General features: G+C 36.9%; 1 protein-coding gene across 3 annotated transcripts in view; it reads left to right on the top strand.

Moving 5' to 3' along the window:
* The window catches only part of MYOM1 (myomesin 1), a 151,900-nt gene that overhangs the window by 80,545 nt on the left and 52,572 nt on the right, over positions 1-18,783 (top strand). For 2 of the 3 annotated variants that reach the window (XM_047696346.1, XM_047696345.1), the window contains 5 exons: positions 4,100-4,224; positions 9,234-9,417; positions 9,872-10,046; positions 12,947-13,068; positions 16,635-16,831. In XM_047696346.1, coding sequence (XP_047552302.1) covers positions 4,100-4,224; positions 9,234-9,417; positions 9,872-10,046; positions 12,947-13,068; positions 16,635-16,831 — 803 coding nt within the window. Of the gene's footprint in view, positions 1-4,099; positions 4,225-9,233; positions 9,418-9,871; positions 10,047-12,946; positions 13,069-14,480; positions 14,769-16,634; positions 16,832-18,783 lie in introns of all 3 variants that reach the window. The other variant, XM_047696348.1, reaches the window with a different exon arrangement.

The raw sequence follows: 18,783 nt of genomic DNA, 5'->3' as shown, positions 1-18,783 counted from the left end.
TATGTTTAATTTTTAACTGCCAACTGTTTCCAAGACGTTTGTACCATTTTACATTCCAATCAGCAGTATATGAATTCCATTTGTTCCACATTATCACCAGTAATGATGTTTCATAGTGGGTGCATAGTGGTTTTAATTTGCATTTCCCTAATACTGTTGGAAATCTTTTTATGTGTATATTGCCATTTTTGCATCATGTTTGAATCTTTGCTAAATCAAGTTTACTTAGATAGTTTTACTGTTTATTCTAGAAATGTTATAGCATTAGCTCTTAGATTTCAATCTATGTTCCATTTCAAATTAATTTTTTCTATATTATGCAAAGTAAGGGTCTTAAGTTATTATTATTGTGATATTTTGCATATGGCTATCCAGTGATTTCAGCAATCAGTTCAAAAGATTATCCTTTCCCATTGAATTGCCTTGGCACTATTGCCAAAATCAATTGGTTGCATTTTTTTTTTTTTTATCTATTTCTAAAATCTCTGTTGGTCAATTTTATTTTCTCTACACCAACCACACTATCTTGACTACTGTGGCTTTAGGTTGTTGTTGTTTTTTTTAAGTTTCCTAGTTTTAAATAAATAAACAAATAAATAAAATTTTTAAAAGCTTTGTAGTTTTGAAATTAGGTAATATTTACTCCTCTATTTTTTTTTCGTCCAAAGTTGTTTTGGCTATGCTGCCTTTGCATTTCCACATAAATTTGAAAAAAAATCAGCTTTATTACTTTCTATAAAAAACCTACTGGGATTTCAACTGAGTGTTTTATATCCGATCTTCTTGTTCTATCAGTTAATAGAGTATCGGTGAAATCTCTGACCGGATGATAGATTTATTTTTTTCTTCTTGCAGTTCTACCAGGTTTTGCTTCATACTGTTTGAGGCTTTGTTATTCATGCATAAACATTTTGATTGTCATATCTTCTTATGAATTGACCACTTTGTTATTATTAAGTAACACTCTTTATCCATGGTAATGTTTTTTACTTAGAAATCTATTTTGATACTAATATAATCATTCAAGGGTTTTTGTTTTTTTTTTAATTAGTGTTAGCATGGCATATGCTTTCCATCCTTTTACTTTTGACCTATGTGTGTCTTTATATTTAAATTGTATTTCTTGTAGGCAGCATGTAGTTGGGTCTTGATTTTTTATCCAGTTGGGTAATCTTTGCCTTCTTATTGGAATGTTTGAACAATTACATTTTGTGGGATTATTGATACGGTTGGATTTAAATCTACCATCTTGCTATTTGTTTTCTATCAATCCATTTGTTTCCTTTCTCCTTTTTTTTCTACTTTCTTTTAGATTGAGTACTTTTTTATTATTCCATTTTAGCCATGGTATCTTATTAACTATAATTCTTTGTTTTGTATTATAGTAGTTTAGAATTTTAATATATGTCTTATCACAACCTCCTTCAAGTAAGATTATACTACTACATGTATAGTTAGTTGTAAGAACTTAAAACAGCATTATCCCATTTCCCCTTTCAAGCCTTGGTGCTGTTATTGCATGGATTTTATTTGTGTATATATTACAAATTGCACAATACAATGCTATTATTTTGGTTCAAATAGTCACTTATCTTTCAAAGAAATTTAAAGTAAGAAAAATCTTTTCAGTATTCACTCATATTTTTATCATTTCTGTTCTTCATTTCTTTGTGTAGATCTGGATTTCCATCTGATACCACTTTCTTTGTACATGAAGCATTTCCTTTAATATTGCTTGTAGTGCAGTCCTGCTGATTATGAATTATTTTATTTTTGTATGTCTAAAACAGTCTCTATTTCATCCTTCTTTTTGAAATTGATGTTCACTGGTTGTACAATTCTAGATCGACAATTTTTCTTTCAGTACTTTAGAAATGATGGTCCACTGTAGTGCAAATCTACACTATACGAATAACTATTGTTGGGGCACTTGGGTGGCTCAGTTAAGCACCTGTCTTTGGCTCAGTTCATGATTTTAGGGTCCTGGGATTGAGACCCGCATTGGGCTCCAGGCATTGCACTCCAGAACCGCATTGGGCTCCAGGCTCAATGAGGAATCTGCTTCTCCTTATCCCTTGCTTCTCCTTATCCCTTGCTGCTTCTCCTTATCCCTTGCTGTTTGTGCTCACTCTCAAATAAATAAATAAAATCTTTAAAAAAAAAGAATGACTATTGTTATTGTTATTTTTGTCCCTCAGTATGTATCTTTTTCTCTCTACCTGCTTTTAACAGATTCTTTTTGTCACTGGATTGAGAAATTTGTTTGTGATATGCATTAGTGTTGTTTCCTTCATGTGTCTTGTGCTTGGGGTGTACAAGTTCCTTGGATCTGTGAGTTTACAATTTTCATCAGCTTTGGAAAATTCTTCAGCATTATTTCTTTAAACATTGTTTTTTTTCCTTCTTTCTTTTCTACCTCAGGAACTCCAGTTACATGCTACTTGAAACCAGGGGTCACTGATGCTGTGTTCATTTTCCCTTTCAGTGTATTTGTTTTCTGTGTTTTATTTCAGACACTTTCTGCTACTGTGTCATTATATTTCCCATGTCTTTATTTAACGTGTTTAATCTTTGCCCTCTTGGACATATGGACTGTTTTTACAATAACTGTTTTTATATCCTTGTTGACTAATTCTATAATCTGTGACATTTTTAATTTTGTTTTCATTGATTAATTTTTCTCCCCAGAAAGGGCTGTATTTTCTTGCTCCTTTGCATACTTAATAACGTTTCATGAGATGCTAGACATTTTGAATTTACATTGCTTGGTGCTGGATATTTTTATGTTTTTATAAGTGCTCTTGAGCTTTGTTCTGGGGAAATGATTTCATCTTTCAAGGCTTGCTTTTGTTAAGTGAAATCAGAACAGACTTTAGCTGAGGCATAATTTGGCCATACTACAGAGGAATAGCCTTCTGAGTAGTACTCTACCAGATGCCTGTGAATTAGGAGATTTCCACTCTAAATGGTTGGAATATGGACTCTTCCAGGCCCTATGAGAGCTTTGAGGTTTATTCTCTTCAATTCTGTTGTGTGGGTTTTCCCCCACTTCAGGTGGTTTCCTCACATTGATGTGCTGGTTAGTATTCAGGTGAGCACTCCGGAGGGACCCTCTGAATATCTCTGAAGCCTCCCTCTCTGTGCAGCCCTTTCCTCCAGTATTCATCCTTGTGACTCTCTCTGTAGGTACCTTCCCTTCCTGGAATTCCAGCTTCTTCTCCTCCACTTGGGGAGACTCCCAGGTTCTACCTGGGTTCCTCTTCCTGAGCTGCTGTCTTGAGATTCTCTCCAGACAATAAGCTAGGACAATGGTAGAGCTCACCTAATCTGTTACTCTTCTATCAGGAATCATTGTCCTATGCCAGCTAATATCCAATGTCTAAAATAGTTGTTTCATGTATTTTGCTTGGTATTTTAGTTATTGGATGTGGAGGGTCTAAAGTTTTACCCTACTTACAAACTAATACGTTTGATACCACAGTTTCATTGATGTTGGCAAAAGATAAGAGATTCCTAGGTCAGAGACAAAGGATTCTTTAGTCACAGCACAGTTAGACAGCACGAGCTTCCTGTTCTCATTACTTTCCTTTGCGTTGTCCCCCTGCCAAGTTCCACAGTGTGGTGGGGAGCAGCACAGATGGATGCTGTACACACAGTAGATATATGTTACATCTGACAACCCTGTGCCCAAGCTTTCTCTGGAGAAGGGCATTATCTTTACTCTCCTGGTGAGAAAACAAGTTAACTTTCTGCCCTAGAGAATATACTATCTTTATATTCCAAGTTTGTTTGCTATCCAAACATTCTTGAAAAGATATTCTATAAAAAGCTGATAAAGGATGTACAGAAAGTATAACTTATGTCATTACTGTTTCTTTAGGATCAGTAAGAAAATCAAAATTGCCAAGCAATGAAAGTAAAATTGTGGCTTTGAATGAATGAACGAATGTTTTAGGAAGAATTTCAGAGATGAGGTAGTTCTTTATACTGTGGAGCAGTAATGAACTCTTTTTCCAGTGGGAGAGGAACATCTATGACTCTCTGCATATGCTGGGCTTCCCAGGGTGTGTGCTTTTCACTTTTCCTTGTTGTTTTTCAGAGGGTATTGTTCCCGGCCCCCCAACAGACCTCTCTGTCACAGAGGCTACCCGGAGCTATGTGGTGCTAAGTTGGAAGCCCCCTGGCCAGCGTGGCCATGAGGGCATTCTGTACTTTGTGGAAAAGGTAAGACCCTGGGATCAACATTATTACCTCAGGCCTCTTCTTAAAGATTTCTTTAAAGAAATAGAGATTAAATTTCCATTGTGTCCCGAACTCTTTAAACCCTTATAAACTATAAACAGTCTTCACCAAAAAATGTATATCACATGGAACTTTGCCTGAAAGTTCAGGGGGCTTCTGGATCCGTGGAGCTCACCCATAGACTTCTAAGAGGTCCACAGACCCCAAATTGTGACCCTTCTAAGCACAGAAATGTTCCTGAAACTGTAATTTGTTCATATGGCACTGTTTTCTAGACACTCCCTTTGTCTCCCTTCCTCTAGTAATGGCTTTTCATTTCCCTACAACTTGTCTTCTGCAGTCAGAAATGAACATTCATGAGGGTAGATGAGCCAGATGAATAAAAGTTATAGTACTTTCAGAATACCGTCAAATAGCTGGAGAGTTAGAGAAAGTCCTTACGTGCTGCCATGCACTTGGCTACTCCAGTGCCAGTACTACTCCAGTGTAGATAGTAGTGTGGGATCAGGAATTACAAAACAGCATGAGACACTGGCTAGTGCTTTCCCTCAAATATCTTACAATTTTATTGTAATTATGTTAGAGAGGGCAGCATATAATGAAAGCCTAAAATGGGTGGAATGATGAGAATTATATGTGAATCCATCATTTACCTGTATTTGAGGGTAGCTGTAGTAAGTATTTCTACCCAGAAAATGGAGGGGAGCCACGACCTGGATAGGGTGTTATTTGTGGGAAGTGGCCAGTTGCAAGTGCAGACATGCAGGAGGAATGATGGCTAGGTAAGGCATCATTGCTCCAGGCAAAGGGCATTTGAAGAGAATTTGCTTAAAATGAGATTCCAAACCATTTGTTAAGAAAGTCTCAATTAAGATGTAATTGAAAAATGAAACAAAAGTAAGTTTATTTTATGTTATCTGTAAGAATGTTTACATTTTTGTGACAGCCATGTACCATTTTATTCATTTATTTTTAACACACCATTTTTTTTAGAACAATGAGTGAAACAATTGCTGTACTTTTTTGTGTGTACTTCGTTTTTATAAAATTTTGTGATAGCACAATAAGTTATCATTTACTTGACATTTTACTTTCATAGCAAAATTGTAGAAAAAGTCTTTATTTGGCAAAATATCATGTAGCTTGGTTAGTTTTCCTAAGAGCTTTTCTCTTTCATCCTTACTGGTTTTCTGATCGTTCAGTTTCAGAACACCTACTAGGTCACCTTTCCTGGCAATTATTATAAGAGAATAGATATCGTAGATACATAAGTGTGTGCAAATATGCAAACATCTGCAAATCAGGTAACAACATAAAAGCAAAGATGACTATCTTTATGGCCTTTTAGTTATTTCAGATCATCAGAGAAAATTATACTAGCACTAAAAATGCTAGGGTCTGTGGTTTTCTTATTTTAATTAATAAATTTATTAATTTATTTCCTTGATAAAGCCATTTAGTTCATGTCTTTGAGGAGCATGCCTCACTTCTCCTGAACCCTAGCAAATTGGTAACAATAAATGGAGTATCTCTATAACATGCAATATGGGCATCTTTCAAAAGAGTCTGATTTTACCAAAATAATATTTAAAGTCTTATTGGTATTAATTTGTATATTTTCTAGATGTTAGCCTCAAATTAAATATAACTTGAGTAGTATTTCTGATTTACATTTTTTTCCTATTTTTTTTTTTTAAATAGAGGACAAGACTAGAGTGGAAAATGTTTGTTTCCTGGTGTGCTTAATACATACCCTTCACTGAATCTTTTTGAAATGCTCCACAGGAAAAGAGTTCTGAATAAGCTCTGTGACAATAATTACCATCCTTCTGCAATTATGACATAGTAACAACCTACCACTGAGGCATTTTCCTTAGATGAGTCAACTTTGGCTGCTGTTGAACATTTCCTCTGGTCATATAAACTCTAATTTCTCCAGGAAAATCTATAACTTCCCTAGACCTAAATGTATGTGAGGCTGTGATTAAAAAGTGTTAAAAGGGTTCTTCCACCAGTGAACCTATTAGTCTGGAATGGAGGGAACACTTATGAGTGCAGTGTGAGTAGACAGGTCTCTCTAGGCACTGCTGACATATACAAAAGGCCCAGGATGTTGACATAGTGGGGAAGCAGAGCATGCCCAGAGACTAGGGCACATTTACAGAAGAATTATCCAAACGTCAAACCATCCGACTCAGCTGAGTCTCAGGTTATTTCTGATTAAAAGCCACTTCTAACATGTTGACCTTTATAAAGTGCAACATTTCACATGCTCTTGTCCTACAGCTCGTTTTCCTTCCCAGAATGTTGATGCCCATGGAAATGCTGCTTCTTCAGTAACCCCCAAGCTTGCACCTCTTTATAGAACTTGTTTCCAGAAATTGCATGCACATATAGCACAAACTTGCTGGTATGGCTGCAGCTTATGCCCAGTTCTACCATATTTGTGAGCCCTGGAATGGTTGACATTTAATAGAGGGCATTGATAGGGCATACAGTTTGCTCAGGGTCACACAGTTAGAGACATAGCTAGGATTTGAACCTGGGCAGTCTGGCTCAGTTTTCATATACTGTATCCAACTAGTACACATTGTTGCCTTTCAACCTTCCCAAGCCTGCCTTCTCTGGAAAACTGGGATACTCACACAGTGCTACCCCCACAAATTCAGAGCATAGTTGAGAGGATTAAAAAGTTACAATGCCATAAAGCTCTTAGCATAGTGAAAAGGCAGCTATTATTTTTATTATGAAAGTATAAATGACTGATAATTGTTATATGTTCCCCAGGGGAGAATGTGTCAAAATGGGTCAAAGCCCTGAACTAAAGGATTAAAGGTCTGGGAGAATTTCATCCCTCAGTTAGCAGCAGATTGACTGTTGAGGGGGAATTTATCCTTTCTACCCTCCTACCCATAATGACATAATCGTGGAAGATTCTACAAAGGACTTTAGAGGTTACCTTGTCACATTTGCTTATTTTATGAACGATGAAATTGAGACCAAAGAATACTCGCGTGACTTTTCCAAGGTCACATATCTTGTTATTAACAAAGCTAAGACTGCAATGAATGCCTCCGGGTTCTTTGCACCATACCACATTGCCTCCATTTCAAGTCAATGAAGGTTATGCCAAGTGATATATCAGTATTCTTATAGTATCAACAGTGTATCATCTTTTTAGCTGGTCACTGTATCATGAGGGTTGGATTTCTAGAAAAGTCTCTTGAAAATGTTTAAAAGTTCTGAAGCAAAATCACTTCTGCTGACCTTGGGGCAAAATTGAGGGTTCAAATAGGCAGGATAAAGGATTACTGAAGACTAGTGGGAGTTTTCTCACTATATTCTCTACCAAAGAGCAAATCGATACCACATCCTTTCAAGGATTTCAGAGTCACCCTAGATCATTTTAGTTCCGAGAAAAGAATTGCTTTAAATTTAGTTTTTCCCATTATTTATTCTAAAATATAGGGAAGGAAAAAAGAAACTCTAATTCAAAACAATTCATTCACTCATTCAGAAAAAAAAAATTGTTGATTATCTGCTATGTGCCAGATACAATTCTAGGCTCTGGGGTATAACAGGGAACAAGACAACTCCCTGAACTCATTTCATTGAGGAGATGACAAATAAATAACTTAATTTCAAATATAGATAACTGATTTTGAAAAAATAAAGCAGGGTAAGGGATAGAGAATGGTGAGAAAGGAACAAAGAACTCTTTTACATTCTTTGATAGACTAGGCAGGGAGTGATCAAGAAGGCCTTTTTGAGGAAGTGGTATTTGAGTACAGACCAGAATGAGATTATGAGTCATCAAATAACACTCAATTAAAATGAAACAGTTTATCACAATGAAGATTTAAGGATTTTGTATAGCATAATAAATCTATTTACCTCACAAAGAATTAGAAAAGTATCTGATCCCAAACTGTCTTCAAAATAAAGTCTTTTCGAAATGAAATCTTGCCATTTGCGACGACGTGGATGGAACTAGAGGGTATCATGCTTAGCGAAATAAGTCAATCGGAGAAAGACAACTATCATGTGATCTCCCTGATATGAGGGAGAGGAGATGCAACATGGGGGGTTGAGGGGGTAGGAGAAGAGTAAATGAAACAAGATGGGATTGGGAGGGAGACAAACCATAAGTGACTCTTAATCTCACAAAACAAACTGAGGGTTGATGGGGGGAGGGGGTTGGGAGAGGGGGGTGGGGTTATGGATATTGGGGAGGGTATGTGCTATGGTGAGTGCTGTGAAGTGTGTAAACCTGGCGATTCGCAGACCTGTACCCCTGGGGATAAAAATATATGTTTATAAAGCTGTAAAAAAAAAAAAAAAAGAAAAAAGAAAGGATGAATCCCCAAGTTTTGTAGCAACATGGACGGGACTGGAAGAGATTATGCTGAGTGAAATAAGTCAAGCAGAGAGAGTCAATTATCATATGGTTTCACTTATTTGTGGAGCATAACAAATAGCATGGAGGACAAGGGGAGATGGAGAGGAGAAGGGAGCTGAGGGAAATTGGAAGGGGAGGTGAACCATGAGAGACTATGGACTCTGAAAAACGATCTGAGAATTTTGAAGGGGTGGGGGGTGGGAGGTTGGGGGCACCAGGTGGTGGGTATTGTAGAGGGCACGGATTGCATGGAGCACTGGGTGTGGTGCAAAAATAATGAATACTGTTATGCTGAAAAAATAAAAAAATTTAAAAAAAATAAAGTCTTTTATAAGTAGATCGATGATCTTAGTTAACAAGTCAGTGAAGTATTAAAGTAGCATATTTATCAAATAATCCAAAGCCATATTTGATTTAGAGAATCCTCTGGACTACAATGCTTCATTCCTAATTTCCTCCATATCTCTTCTCCAGTTCCACTCATAACAGGTAAGTAGTTTGTTGACTGATAAATAAGACTGCCAGATGCCTGGCTCAAAGTTCCCATCTATTCTTGCTGTGCTGTGAATGGGTCTCTCTGTTGGGTCTGCAGTGTGAAGCAGGAACAGAAAACTGGCAGCGGGTGAACACAGAGCTCCCTGTGAAGTCACCTCGCTTTGCTCTGTTCGACCTGGCTGAAGGGAAATCCTACCGTTTCCGTGTCCGCTGTTCTAACTCAGCAGGAGTTGGTGAGCCCTCAGAGGCAACGGAAGTGACAGTGGTAGGGGACAAACTTGGTGAGTAGAGAGTTTGGTTGAACAAAACTGATTGGAACTCAATTCAAGAAAAAAAAAAATCCCAAAAGCAAGAATCTCATTAGAATGTACCCATCCAGAAATAAAAGTGGTAGCATCCTTCTTTCACATTATAAATTTAATTGATGACTATACCTGACTGATACATTTAAAAAATTATTATTATGAGCTATGAAATTATGAAAAGTAAACTTCTCCAGGAGTTTCAACAATATTGCTAATGTATTTTTTTTCTGGAGTATTTTCATTATGCCCGCAAAATAACATATTGATTTTTTTAAATTTTCTACTTTAACAAATATAAAATAAAACAACTATATGTTTGATATGATTACTTATATAAAATTTATATATGTATGTGTGTGTGTTCATATGTGATAAGACCAAATTTTTTGAAACCACCCTGAGTTTGATCATTATTTTCCTCCTTTGTCAGATATCCCCAAGCCCCCAGGCAAAATCATCCCAAGCAGAAATACAGACACATCAGTGGTAGTTTCATGGGAGGAATCCAAAGATGCTAAAGAGCTGGTCGGCTACTACATAGAGTCAAGCATTGTTGGCTCTGGCAAGTGGGAGCCTTGCAACAACAACCCTGTGAAGGGCCCACGGTAACCGCAATGTTGGGGTAGAGGGGTGCTGTGGGGAGCCTTCTGACTCTAGAGCAGGGAGGCTATGAAGAGGAAATGCACAGCAAATGAATCATTGAACACTACATCTAAAACTAATGATGTACTATACGTTGGTTAACTGAACATAATAAAAAATTAAAAATAAGAAATTAATTTTTAATTTAAAATAAAATTATGATCCCCCCCCCAAAAAAAGAGAGAAAATGCAGCCATGGACCCATAGAGCAGCACAAACATCCAATGGAGGGAGTCTTTTTTTTTTTTTAAACATTATACTTTTGGGGCACCTGGGTGGCTCAGTCGTTAAGCATTTGCCTTCAGCTTAGGTCATGATCCCAGCACCCTGGGATCTGCGGGAGGCCTGCTTCTCCCTCTCCCTCTCCAGTGGCTTGTGTTCCTTCCCTCTCTCGCTGTCTCTCTCTCTGTCAAATAAATAAATATAATCTTAAAATAAAGTTATAAAAAAATAAAATGTTATCTTTAAATACCCAAATGAATTTAAAATTGAACATAATCTACTGCCATATATTTGGGAAAAAAAGGCCTACTTATGATCTTAAACACTTAGAAATGCATTAATGACAGCTATGATGAATTCATTTTATGGTATTTTTCTGATTATTTTCCTTCATACCATTTGTCCTTTTACCCCTCTGTTCTGGTCTTTAATATTTGGTGTGATACTAAATTTCAAGGATCTAGTAGACTCTAGCTGACATAAAGTACCCAGGCATTTTATTTATTTAATTAATTTTTTAAGAGAAGGGTGTGGTAGAGGGGCAGGGGGAGAGGGAGACAGAGAATCGTAAGCAGGGTTCAGTCTCAAAAACCCTGAGATCATGACCCAAGCTGGAATCAGGAGTTGGATGCTTAACCGATTGAACCACCTAGGCTCCCTTCCCCTAAGCATTTTAAGTGAACAGGAAAGAACTATCAGCATTTTACAAATTCTGAACATGGTTAAATTCAGTGCTAAGGACATAGTAACACCAACAGAGGGTCATTCAGAATACTTTGCAACTTCTTTATATCTGTTTCTAATCTGAAGAGAGTTATTTTTTTCTTGCTTTCAAATATTTTATCAACCAGCTATGCAGGTTGATGATGAATTCTAACCTGCAACCAAACTCTGAGATTCCTTTGATTTACAACTAATCTGAGAGGAGAATTCCACCCCCAAAATTGCCAAACAGGCTTGTTATTTTCTGGCATGACCATGTCAAACTCCAAGGACCCCCATAGGATGAGTTGTTTCTTTTGTAGAACAGGAGAATAGAGGCAAATCAATGAATGGGAGAAAGCAAGAGATTCATTTAGCCCATTTGTTCATTTCACTTTTAGTGTGCATTCCCAGCCTTTTCCTGGGACCATATAGAAATATTTATAGAGGGTTAGGCAGGGTCTGCCTTTCCACAAACAGATAAGAACTTCTCAAGGACAGACACCATTTTTTATTCATCTCTGTGTCCACAATACCTAGCTTAGTGTCTGGAACACTGAAGTGCTCAATAAATATTTGCTGAACTGAGCTGACCTGAAGGATTGGCCTAATTTATGACTGCCTTCATTAAATAGGCCAACATTACTAATGGTGATAGAGTCATTAGCAGACCTATTATTTCCTCTGGTTATAGTCTTCAGGATGGATTAAAATGTTAGAGTGATTCATGAAATAGCTACTTAAGCCATAATAGCTATTAAGGAGTAAGGTTGTTTTATGTGTAAAACTGCCCATGAATTCACACCTCATTATAGGATCCTTATATCTAAATGGTAATCTATATTTCATCTTATTTTCAGATTCTAGTGTAATTTCTCAAGTAATTATACCTCCCTGGCATGCAGGGAAGCAGGGACTACTAGGCCTCTATAACAAGGAGCAGCCAATGCCTTACAGTCACAAGTATATACCTGAAATAGCCATTAATAATATTAATACCACCTCCCTGATATGAGGAAGTGGAGATGCAACATGGGGGGTTAAGGGGGTAGGAAAAGAATAAATGAAACAAGATGGGATTGGGAGGGAGACAAATCATAAGTGACTCATAGTCTCACAAACTGAGGGTTGCTGGGGGGAGGGGGGTTGGGAGGGGGGTGGGGTTATGGACATTGGGGAGGGTATGTGATGGGGTGAGTGCTGTGAAGTGTGTAAACCTGGCGATTCACAGACCTGTACTCCTGGGGATAAAAATATATTATATGTTTATAAAAAATAAAAATAAAAAATAAATTAAAAATTTTAAAAAAAGGATATAAGCTCCTAAAAAAATAATATTAATACCACCTATTATTTACTAAATGCCTCTTATATGCCAGGCCCTGAAATAGGCACTTTAAAAAATTTTATTTATTTATTTGACAGAGAGAGAGATCGAGAGATCACAAGTAGGCAGAGAGGCAGGCAGAGAGAGGAGGAAGCAGGCTCCCTGCTGAGCAGAGAGCCTGATGCGGGCCTCAATCCCAGGACCCTGAGATCATGACCTGAGCCAAAGGCAGAGGCTTTAACCCACTGAGCTACCCAGGCACCCTGAAATAGGCACTTTAAATACTTTTTCTGGCCAATCTTACACAAAAATTATTATGGAGGCATTATTATACCCATTTTACTGATGCACACCCCAAAGGCTCAGAAAAGTTAAAGTACTTATTCAGGGGAAAGCCAGGACTCTGCATTGTTTGATGGAGGGAGTTTAGAAAATTGCCCTAATTAGCTACCTTCTTGTCTAATGCACAAACGTTACCTGATCTCTGTCCCTCTGCTTTCCTCCTTTTAGAAAACGAATGGTTCTTATAAAACCAGATCATTCAGTTAAGCTAAAACCATCTTGTCTAATTTCCCCCCTAGGAAAAATTTTTAAAACTTCCTTTCCTTTTAGATTTACTTGCCATGGATTGGCGACTGGTCAGAGTTATATCTTCCGGGTTAGAGCAGTGAATGCAGCTGGACTTAGCGAATATTCACAGGATTCAGAAGCGATTGAAGTTAAAGCTGCTATTGGTAAGTTCCTTAGGCATAACTTGGTGGATAAAAATGGATTTTTTATAAGTTATAAAGGAAGATACCATCCTCTCCGGTAATTGTCTAAAGCTTCTAGTACTGCTTGATGATTCCATCTCCAGATGATCATTTTCTCTGACTCCAGGTGACAGCTAACCTTCTGTAGCCGTCATTTTACAGATCTTCACCACTTATCCAGATTCTGTGTGCACCCATAGCCTTGTCATCTTCACAAGTCCGAGTTTCCTCAGATATGTCTCACTGTGTGAAACTCCATTCTAACTTCGTTCTCATGCTGGTTATGTGGAGGGCCATCCGGTTCCTTGAAGCGGTATATCACCCATAACATGGATCATTTTGTACCTAAAAGCCATTTCACCTGCGACAAAGCCTGGCTTGTTTTCACTAACTACACATTAACATGCTCTTTATAAACTCCTCTAAATTTTGTGCAAGACACATGTGGTTGCTTAATCATATGCTACATCTCTGCTCACAAAGTAACCTGCAGAATAAAACTGGTAGTAAAAAATAAAAAAATAAATAATTGTATGCATGTACATAATGTGCCTCCCAATCTTAGATAAAGTAGGGAAGGGACCCAGGTTGTTCAGAGCACCAAAAATGAAGTCTGTGATAGAGTAACCCATATTTGAAGGGAAAGTTATTTCGTACCAGTTATCTTCAGTTAGCATGCTGTATTACTTTTTAATAGTCTCTATAATATGAATAATAGTGAACTTTTTTTTTTAAGATTTTGTTTATTTATTTGTCAGAGAGAGAGAGAGCAAGCACAGGCAGACAGAGTGGCAGGCAGAGGCAGAGGAAGAAGCAGGCTCCCTGCCGAACAAGGAGCCCGATGCGGGACTCGATCCCAGGACGCTGGGATCATGACCTGAGCCAAAGGCAGCTGCTTAACCAACTGAGCCACCCAGGCGTCCCGTGAACATTTTGTTTTTGAGGTTGGGAGGTACAGGCCATTAATTGTTCGATAATGTATGTAATTCTAACTGTTATAAAATCAGGATCTTTAATGTAAGTCTTGTGTACTTTATGATCTTTTCCTCCCCTCAGTCTGTTGAATAATAAGCCTTAATTTCTTTCAAAAAACGTCGGAGATTTGCTTTTTTCTTAAATATACTTGGGTTCTGCAAATCAAAATGGTTCCTGTTCTGTTCGTGGTTTTCTGTTCTCATTTCTTCTTTTCCCAGAATATGGAGAAGTTGAGCTGTTTCCTTGGTGTAAATTATGAGAAACGTATCCATATTTCTTGCCAGTCTGAGTGATTCCTGTTAAACTAAGATTACTTTTGTTCTGCTTATGGTCCTGTTTTCCCCTTTGTTCTGTTAAGTAAGAGCAATTTGTACTGTGTCTGGGCTTAAAGTGTTTCTGTTGTTATCTGGCGATTGTAGGGGGAGGAGTTTCTCCAGATGTGTGGCCTGAACTGAATGATACACCTGGTGGACTAACAGACTCCAGGGGAGGCATGCATGGAGCCTCCCAGCCAACCTTTAAGAAAGATGCTTTGCTTGGTAGCAAACTTAACAAACCTTCACTACCCAGTAGTGCTCACAACTTGGGCCAAACAGAAGTGAGTAAAGTAAGTGAAACAGTTCAGGAAGAGCTTACCCCATCACCACAGAAGGCAGATATTAAGGGGAAAAGTAAGTCTGACCCTCTGAAAAAGAAGAAGGACATAGGTGAGAGTCGAAAAACTACAACTGTTCTATCTGTCTCCATCAGTGTCCTCACCTCATTGTCTAGATCACGTTCTTCCATCTGTGTTCACTTTCATCTATGTTTATTCTTCATTCGACATGTTTTCAGCTGTCCATTTGCAATACTTTTGTCTAATGAATTGTAAAAGTAATTTTATATGAGTTTGGCTTTTGTATTTACTTCACTGTGCTTAATGACAATAGAATATTTAAAGTATTTTGGTTATAGAGTCCTTTTTGGTTTCCCTGGCAGACACAACTCTGGCCTTATTTTGCTAAGAAAAGCAGAACTGAGAGCTGGAAGAATTTGATAATCACAGCCTATATAGGGTCCTTTGAAATATTCATGTTTAATACAGGTATAGGAAAAATATTTTACAAAGAAGTCACATTTCGTCAGGATCATAGTTATTAACTTCTGTTGTTCATCTTCAGGTTTTCAAGTTATCCTTCATATTTAACTCAAATAAATATGAGTAACATTATCTCTTTGAGGTGCCATGAAGAGTTTAACAGAGTATCATAATCACATAAAGCTAAATTCTGTGCTGTATGAATCACATTCCCAGCAAGCTCAAAATTTTCTTATTAGGATATTTGGTACTTGTGGCTTTTATATTTTAGGTGACAGTGTTTTCTTATCAAATAAAAATGAAATGATAAGCATATACTGATACTCCATCCCAACTTCTGTCACTTCCATTTTTTTAAAACTTTCTTGTCCCCTCAGCTCAAGATGAGATACTCATTCGAGAGTTGACATTTAATATTGCTCTGTAATAGGAAGAGTGAGAGAGAGAGAGAGAGAGAGAGAAAGTTTTGTTTTTTTTTTTAATATAAAGAATGAAGGAGGTTTATGAGGGGGAGAGAGAAAAAAATGTATTTCATTTTTAAAATCTTTATTCTTTTAAGACTCTTTTGAATAAAAATAAATAGTTCTTTTTTCCCCTGTAATCCAAATAAATATTCAGAAAACTCTATGATGTTATTGCATATCTAGATGGGTTTCTTTCCACCATCTGACCCTCTCTTTCTTTATCAAAAACTATAATTTAGTAGTTGGGTAAAAAGTTGATCAGAAGCCACATAAATGAAGAGAGACTTTTAAAACATCCTCCAAATGTTTTTCTGGTTAGGAACTAATAAACACAGTGACAGCTATATAGTATTTTGTACTACATGAATAATAGTCCAACATCAGGTTAAAAATAATGCAGCAAAAGGTATTATATACTAAAAGAAAAATATCATATGGCAGATTGTGCCTGTTTTTTGTTCTTTATTTTAAAGATGGCATTTAGCTGAGCTCCAAATAAAATTTTTTTTCTGTGTGTAGATAGAACTTGTTTAGTCATAAAGTCTCACAAGGGTATGTATGCCTGAATGGTGAAATGCTAACCATTTGGAAATAATATGGAAATTCTCCGTAAGCACATTGAGGCAGAAATTGATATACATACTTCATTTTCTTCAAGGAGCAAATAAAAACAAAACCACGTAAAGAAACAAAATATATATCTAGGGAAAAATATTTCTTCTTATGGGGAACAGAATCATTTTTCAGAATATTGCACCATTTTACTTTTAGTATTTCAAAAATTATTCTTCTGTGGAAGTAGGGGGGCAGTTCCTTTTTATCTTTGGAATAATAATTACAGTACACTTTTCACTGTTTTTTTCTTTTTCTCATACGCCAAGCTGGGTGCCACGTTACGGATCTGTCTCACATTTTAGTTTTATACTGCATGACCCTAGTGCCCTCCCATGTGGCACAAATGAAACAAGCTTAATGTGCATAAAATCATAAATGCATTTCTGTCTACTCACTTGCTACTCATATTGCAACAGCTGCACCCTCTCCACCCTGTGACATCACTTGTCTTGAAAGTTTTCGTGACTCGATGGTTCTTGGATGGAAGCAACCAGATAAGACTGGAGGGGCTGAAATTACTGGCTATTATGTGAACTATCGTGAGGTAATTGACGGAGTACCAGGAAGATGGAGAGAAGCCAACATCAAAGCTGTCAGTGATGAGGCATATAAGGTAAATGACCTTCTGTAGTGTGGTGTCATATATATGATGACATGCTCACTTGCACATACATGCACACCCACACCCACGCTCAGCACCTTGTAAATGATTCATATCATTTCTCCAGTGTCCATTGTCTACATGACTTTTGTCAGAAATATACCAAGGTAAATAGAAGTAATCTGACTGATCAGGAAGGATTGGTATTTTCTGATTCATACATATAAACATAATAACTTCCTAGAATATTTACTATAAAATGTTTACTTCTGGTAAAAATAAATGTTTATTTCAAAACTTACAAAATTTCTCTAATCAATATGCTGCTAGCAGCAAGGGTCCCAGGATCCAAATGACTGCATTTTAACTTTTAGTGTTCAAATCATAAAGAATAATGGCATGGGTCTGACGCCCAGCCTCAGCTCACTTGTGAGGTGTCCCCTACCATAGTGTCATCACAAAGGAGTAGGCCACATGTGTCTACCCACAATTTCTTTTCTTCACTGCTTTGTCCATCTCAGAGTACTTGAAGGGTCTCACTATTGCCATAACTATGGCTCCCCTCTTTGGAGTGTTGTCAGCGAGAGGAAAGTCACCTCCCTTTATATTTCCAGAACCACATACTGTGAGGACAAGAGCAGGGTAAGGCTGGGTGAATGAAGCTTTCCCAAACTCAATGCCACAGTTCTTAAATCTAATGCTTAAAATTTATGAAATATCACAAACATACTGAACACATAAAAAATAAAACAAGAATACATAAAACAAAATTGTATTTTTAAGATTATTCCATGTTGGTGTGTAGCTATGACTTCATTATTGTATGATATTCTGTTGTATGAGAGTCTCATAACACACTTTTCCATTCAGTTATTGATTGATAATTTGGGCATTTTCACATTGATAGCTATATCAAACAGTGTACCTATGAACATTTTTGTACATGTCTGCTGGCACATATATGCACTAGTTTCTCTAGGTTATTACCTAGAAGTAGAATTGCTGGGCCAGAGAATCTGTTTATCTTCAATTTTAGTAGATAGGAGTATGAGAACTCCCAATTGTTACACATCCCTCTAACACTTGGTATCACACATTTTCAGTTTTGACAATCTGGGTGTCAAATGAGTCTGAATATCTTTTGCTATATATACATACTCCATTTTGAAATCTCCATTTATAACATGCCTGTACAAAGTTTTTGCCCATTTTTCTAAAAGATTTTCTTACTGACTTGTGAAGTTCTTTATATATTCTGAGCTTAAAACCTTTGGTAGCTGTGGAAGTTGTGTCTATCTTTCTTGCTCATTGGATAGTATTTTCTTCTCCTTATGGTAACAACACTAATTTTAATACCAAATTCATGATTCCCAGACTTAACGACATTTGCCGTGCCACTAGTGATTGCTCTGCCCGCCCCCCTTTTTTTTTAAAGAGATGCCTTTGCCATCCAAAGTCATGGGGATATTGTACTAGATTTTCTTCTAAAAGCTCTGGTTTGCCACTCACATTAAAGTCATTACTTCACCTATAAATTTTGTGTGTGATGTAAAGTAAAGGTCAACATTAATTTTCCCCCTGTAGGAACACCCAGTTGTCCCATCTGTTGAAAAGTTTGTCCTTTTTCTACTATTGGGCTAGGCTATCTGTATCATGTATTAAGTTTCTTTGATGTACTTGTCTGCTTCTGTGTTTTCTGTTTTGTTCCACTGCTGTTTGTCTACCACTGGACCAATATCACATTAATTTAATCATTACCATCTCATAGAACATTTGATAACTGGTAGATCAAGTTATCTCAATTTATTTTTTTATTCCAAGGCTACTTTTAGCCCTTTGTATTTTGATATAAATTATATAATTAGGTTACCATGTTCTACCAAAAAATAAGACAAGCAAGAGCAAACACAATAAACAAAATTAAACTAAAACATTTGAGAATTCTGATTGGGATTGCATTGAAT

The sequence above is a fragment of the Lutra lutra genome, chromosome 12 (assembly GCF_902655055.1).
Source record: "Lutra lutra chromosome 12, mLutLut1.2, whole genome shotgun sequence".
In the NCBI taxonomy this organism is placed as follows: Eukaryota; Metazoa; Chordata; class Mammalia; order Carnivora; family Mustelidae; genus Lutra; species Lutra lutra.
Note: the sequence above shows the minus strand (reverse complement) of the source record. Positions and strands in the feature narration are given on the sequence as shown.